This window comes from Vicia villosa, linkage group LG1 (genome assembly GCF_029867415.1).
Source record: "Vicia villosa cultivar HV-30 ecotype Madison, WI linkage group LG1, Vvil1.0, whole genome shotgun sequence".
NCBI lineage: Eukaryota > Viridiplantae > Streptophyta > Magnoliopsida > Fabales > Fabaceae > Vicia > Vicia villosa.
This window is the reverse complement of record NC_081180.1, coordinates 51,114,571-51,120,100: the sequence shown is the minus strand read 5'-3', so window position 1 is coordinate 51,120,100 and position 5,530 is coordinate 51,114,571. Positions and strand designations below refer to the sequence as shown.

Below are 5,530 nucleotides of genomic sequence, written 5' to 3'. Positions count from 1 at the left end.
AGGCCATATCCTGATACAGATAAATGAAACAATAAGAAAATTAAGCTTAAATAACCCCAAGAGAAGATGTTTTCTAACACACAAAATATTTTGAACATCAAAGAATGTCTCAGTTTAAATTATTTAAATAAGACACATACTTCAAGATATACATGGATTTTTATAATCTAATGCAGTACCACAAGATACTGAAAAATTAATACAGTTTCTTCAAAAGATTTATGATTTGTTTCTTTGAGATGACTAATATAAATTACAAGGCCTAAGAAGTAACAACTCAGAAGCAAACATGAAGAAGTATCCATATTCTTAATACACTAGAAATAATATATCGTAATCATACTTAAAATCAAACATGAAAATACAGCATCTCAAATTGTGTCATTTGACAACAAAAGTTACATGACACATGAAAAACTACCAGACTAGTTTAATTTAATCAAATTATACAAGCATCACTTCAGATAACAGACATGTAGAAATCTAATAGAAAAGAACTTTCAAACCCTTCATTTGACAAGCCACTGGTGAACTCACCACCTTTACCCTGCAATAATTACAAGGAAATCAAAAAATAATTACACAGGGCTTTCCAATTGAAATATCAACCTTAACACGTAAAATTAGAAAAACACAGATTTGGAAAACATAACAAATACAACTTTCTAAGCCCTTGTCAGCATTCTATAGATGAGATCTATTTTAGAGGTCATAAATGATAATTTTTGTTTTCTAATATCCTTTTATAGACATTCCATGATAGTTTGTTGGAGTGAATAGTAAAAAGGAGGTCCTAATGATACAAAACTATTGTACAATTTTCTTCCCTTATTTATACTTCCAAATCATGAATGAGAAACACAAGAGTTAGATATTTGATGTTTTATAAATGTCCCGATACTTATTAGTGAAAAAAAGGAAAAGATCTAGATATGAAATGATGTTAAGTACACCTTTAACATATCATTTATATGATCTTCTAATAAAAGATATATTAGAAAGTTCATGTTCCACACTTTCATAATTAAAATATTAATAGTTTCTCCAAGATAAAATAGCTCTATCACATTAGCACTATAGCTTGTATAATGAAAGAATCAATCATATTTTTAAAGGAAACTATGATGAGTTAATAAATAGAGCATAAAATTAATGCGATACGTTGAAAGGGACATTTTGTCAACCAAAAAGAAGAGAGAATAAAGGTGCTGCTCAAATGTTACCTTTAACTGATCCAAGGAGACTGACATGAGAACAGATCCGTCCCGGTGGAGCGTACCTCTATAATCCACTTCCTCACCCTGTATTAAGATGGAAAGTTATGTAATTAATGCGTGATGCAGTGTCATAGGAAGGATGACGCGGAAGAAAGTTCAGTCTGTGTGTAACGTGTAAATCGGGTTAAGTTGTCTACAAAACATTTAATATTTACCTCTTTTTGCACTGGCAATTGACCAGTACGGCGCTGGAAGTCAAAATAATGTCTATGTTTTTCTTCAAAAGGTGCCTGAGGAAAGCAGTGTCAACGAAAGTAAGTTCATACAAATAGATTTAGTAAAACTGATTCTGGATAAAAAAGAGTAGAATGTAAAGTGATTTATCCTAGGATATACATTAATGCAAAAGTGGATTGAACAATAATTCAAAGCTACAAACTATAGCTTCAAGTTAGAACCAATTTTAGAGGAAAAATCAATTATACTCGATAATATCCAAACATGTCAATATCGATTCACATGCATACCTGTAGTAGAGTTCCGATGCCAATTGCAGATTTCATCCTACCATCCTCACCTTCTCCAGCTTCTGTAACTCCCAAGTGTAATGGATAATCCCAGCCTTGGACATACATTTCAGCTACAAGTAACCGATACGCCTGAACCATGATAACTGGGTTGCTTGCTTTCATAGAAAACACAAAATTGTGATAGTCCAGCTTTCGGCATATCCTTGCAAATTCAAAAGCAGATTCCACCTGTCCAATCATTGCTTAGTAAGACGGACAAATTCTAGCGCATACACCTTTAATACACAAACGGTGCATTGCAGAATAATAAGGGAAATGACTTACCATTCCCCTAGGAGAATCTCCATAGTAGCTCATTATACGATCAGAAAGACTGCCATGGTTTGTTCCAATGCGCATCGCTCTCCCATATTTCTTACATTTTTCAACTAATGGCGTGAAAACCTATAGGTCAAAAAGTTCACATTACAGTCGTGGTGTTAACAATTCTAACAGACATTGGATATAAGAAAATAAAATTTCCGAACCATCACAAGAAAACATAAATGAGACAGGTGGTTCGACCTGTTCGATATGCTCAAGTTCTTTCTGATAGTCGTCTTCTGAGTACTCCAATATTTCAAACTGAGCTCGCCTGTCGGCTATGAAAGACAACATTTTTGATTCAGTATGCACGACAATATTTTTAAATATATATAGAAAAAATAAATAAACGAAATAGAGAAAAGAGAATTTAAAAAAACTATTGAATTGGCGAAGAAATAAATACCGAAATTTCCAGGGTTGACACGAATCTTATCAAAGCATTCAGCTACTCGCAAAGCAATAGTAGGAGCAAAATGAATATCAGCCACCAACTGTATGTTGTAGCTGGACGTAGGAACAAAAAGGATGCAGATGAATACATAAATAATACGAATGTAAGGCATAATATAACTTATGCTTACTTTTTCTGCACGAGCGAGTTTTTAATCTCAAAACATGCATCGGCTTCTTTTCTCCCTTGAACTGTTATCCGAACGATATCAGCTCCTTTATCAGCTATTCTCATCACCTGCCAATAGACAGAACAAAAAGAACCAACCATTAACATCTTAATAAACCAATCAATTGTATCTTTTTATATCGGCATAAAGTAAAAGAAAACTCCTCTAACCTGTTCAACAGTTCCAGCAACATCCTTAGTATCAGTCGTAGTCATGGTCTGAACTCTTATCGGATGCTCACTACCAATCGTCACGTCACCAACCGTCACTGTCCTTGTTTTCCTCCTCACAGTTTTGTGCAACGATTCATAGTACTTTTGCCTAGGAACTACATTCAAAATATCATCAACAAAATCAGAAACTCTCACAAAATCAATACTTTTCACAAACCCCAAACCGGATTCAGACATCCTGAAGCTAGAAAACGAAGCAGGCACAGTTCCAGAAGCCATTTTCCAAGCACAATCACACCTACAACACACAGATTTGAGAATTTGTAACACCACATCACATGCAATCACAAAGTTTCAAAATTTAGCTAAAAACAAAACAATTACTGAGTAAAACTGAAATGGGTTTGATGTTGTTTACCTGGTGGAGATGAGAGAGAGGGAAGAGATTCAAAGGCTTGTTTGAAACTCTATCTGATTATAGTTTTGTAGTAGAAATTGAAAACGAAGGAAAAATAGAGCCATACAATACATGAGTTAATAAATAGATACACATCAATTCAAAATATATGCACACATGAATCACATGGATTTAAAAAGAGATTGTTTGACTTATCTTTTACTTCTATATGATTCACATTATTCTGGTGTATCTTCTTCTGGTTCCACTCGTCAATTTCAGAATAATCGTTTCCCATGATTGATTATATGCGAGAGTGAGTCACCATCTCTGTCTTTTACTCGCTGAAATCATAACTTTTGCATATCGGTTTACTCGTCTTGTACAACCTCGGTTGCTGTTTCTTATTTGCTTATTGATAGCATTAAAATCCACAGATGAATAGCTTAACAAAAGGCTCACTATCTGTCAAAAGAACCAATTTTCCAGTAAAAGGCAGCAAAAATACAAATAGAGAGAATATCGTTCAAGTGATTGAGTTTATCCTGTGACCGACCTTTCCTCGTAGCCATGTGAAGAGTTGTATTACCCTTCTTATTGCAGTTATTCAATATAGTTGGATCAGCTTGTAATATCTTTTCCACCATTGATGTACTCGGTCCTTTGACATCCATATGCAGTGCAGTTTGACCTTTTCTATCTTTGATGCGGATATTTCCTGTATCACGGGCAATAAGCGCTTTAACAATTCGATCATCAACGTAGTTTGCACCTTTCTTAATTAGAATATCTTCTAATAATTACCTGGAACATTTAAATCATATATATAAACAAACCAACACAAATACAGCAAGCACAATATTATCTATGTAAGCCAACCCACCAGCTTTACCTGATAGCACATTTTTATGTTATCAATAATGAAAGATACTTATACAATACAACCTTAGTACAATTTGCTCTGAAATGTTAAAATAGATAGTTCAAAGTTCAAACATAAAATTGAAGAGGTGATTAAAAGCTTAATTTGCAATAATACAAATTCAAATCTAACATTGAATCATCATCTGAAAAATTCATTAGATTCATTATCTGAACTGGACTTGCTTCCAATTCCACGGACTTGAAGTTTTAATTATCTCTTCCACCTCTTGATCTGCAACTATATTAACCTACTCAAAAATAAAAGCATAAAAAAATCCAAAGTGTCTCACCTAAATCACTAAGAAAATTCAATTCGATATAAAATCAATATAAACATAAGAAAAAACATTTTTTTTTAAAATTAGAAGAAGCCAAACACGGAATAAGACATACACTTGAATCCCCAGAGTCCATCATCAACTTCGTCGTTTTCTTCTCTTCCATCACTTCCCAAACAGCTATATCCAAAACGTCGCGTTGCATCACCTTGAATTCAGATTGGTGCGACGGTGAAACCAGAGAAGAATCGATACCGTTCAAAACTACGTCGTTTAGTGCAAGCTTTGCCTCTCAGTTTCGTAGGGCCTTTTCCACGATTTTGAGATTCAAATCTTGATTGGCTTCTTCATCGTCATCATCGCTGCTGAACATGAGTGATGGCGGGGAAGCACCCTCGAGATTTTCGCTTGTTTCGTTGACTTGTTCGTACCCTGTTGCATTGCCGTTGAGAATCAAGGGAAGATTTGGGATTTCGATTAAGGGAATATTTGGGAAGACCTCATTTCAGAGAAGGTTAGGGTTTCAGTGTTTGAGAAGGAGAATGGAAGATTTGAGAAGAATAAACTCGAATGTAATATAAAATTTATGCTTTCATCGGTGAAAATTGTTGAAAATTGGGTTTAGAAAAGTTTATTGCATTTCACTCCTATGAAATTAGATTAAACGTTCAACTTTCACAATTCCACAAGAGTTTTGTTCATTCCTATAAAATTAGATTACTCTATTCAGTCTAATAAATTAATATTTACTTATTAATTTGTTAATAATGTTTAAATTATTTTATTCACTTAAGAGTTTTAGACTTATTAATTTGTAAATAATATTTAAATTATTTTTTATATGTCATTTGAGTTATAAAATTAAATAATTTTTTTTAATTTATATAAATTTACACCCGTTTTTTAGTTTAAAAGGAGTAATTGAGATTTGATTATAGTAATATTTTTAATTTAAACCCGTTTTTAGAAAATAGGGTGTATATTGTCACTTGATAATGCTTAAAATAACACTTTATTTACAAAAT

General features: G+C 33.1%; 1 protein-coding gene across 1 annotated transcript; it reads right to left on the bottom strand.

Annotated features, from left to right (window-relative positions):
• Positions 1–306: 306 nt before the first annotated feature.
• Positions 307–5,190, bottom strand: LOC131637660 (4-hydroxy-3-methylbut-2-en-1-yl diphosphate synthase (ferredoxin), chloroplastic-like). The gene is made up of 12 exons (XM_058908266.1): positions 4,621–5,190; positions 3,860–4,107; positions 3,325–3,768; positions 2,904–3,204; positions 2,695–2,801; positions 2,517–2,617; positions 2,312–2,388; positions 2,072–2,191; positions 1,745–1,975; positions 1,433–1,507; positions 1,224–1,301; positions 307–547 (listed from the first exon to the last, which is right to left on the bottom strand). The coding sequence occupies exons 4-12, from the start codon at positions 3,183–3,185 to the stop codon at positions 461–463; spliced, it is 1,158 nt and encodes a 385-aa protein (XP_058764249.1). The 5' UTR covers positions 3,186–3,204; positions 3,325–3,768; positions 3,860–4,107; positions 4,621–5,190; the 3' UTR covers positions 307–460.
• Positions 5,191–5,530: the final 340 nt, after the last annotated feature.

Coding starts and splice junctions, on each gene's coding strand:
- LOC131637660 (XM_058908266.1), bottom strand. CDS start 3,185: ATGGCTTCTGGAACTGTGCCTGCTTCGTTTTCTAGCTTCAGGATGTCT. Junction 1,302..1,432: donor AATTGCCAGTGCAAAAAGAG/GTAAATATTAAA, acceptor ATCTTAATACAG/GGTGAGGAAGTGGATTATAG. Junction 548..1,223: donor TCTCCTTGGATCAGTTAAAG/GTAACATTTGAG, acceptor TAATTATTGCAG/GGTAAAGGTGGTGAGTTCAC.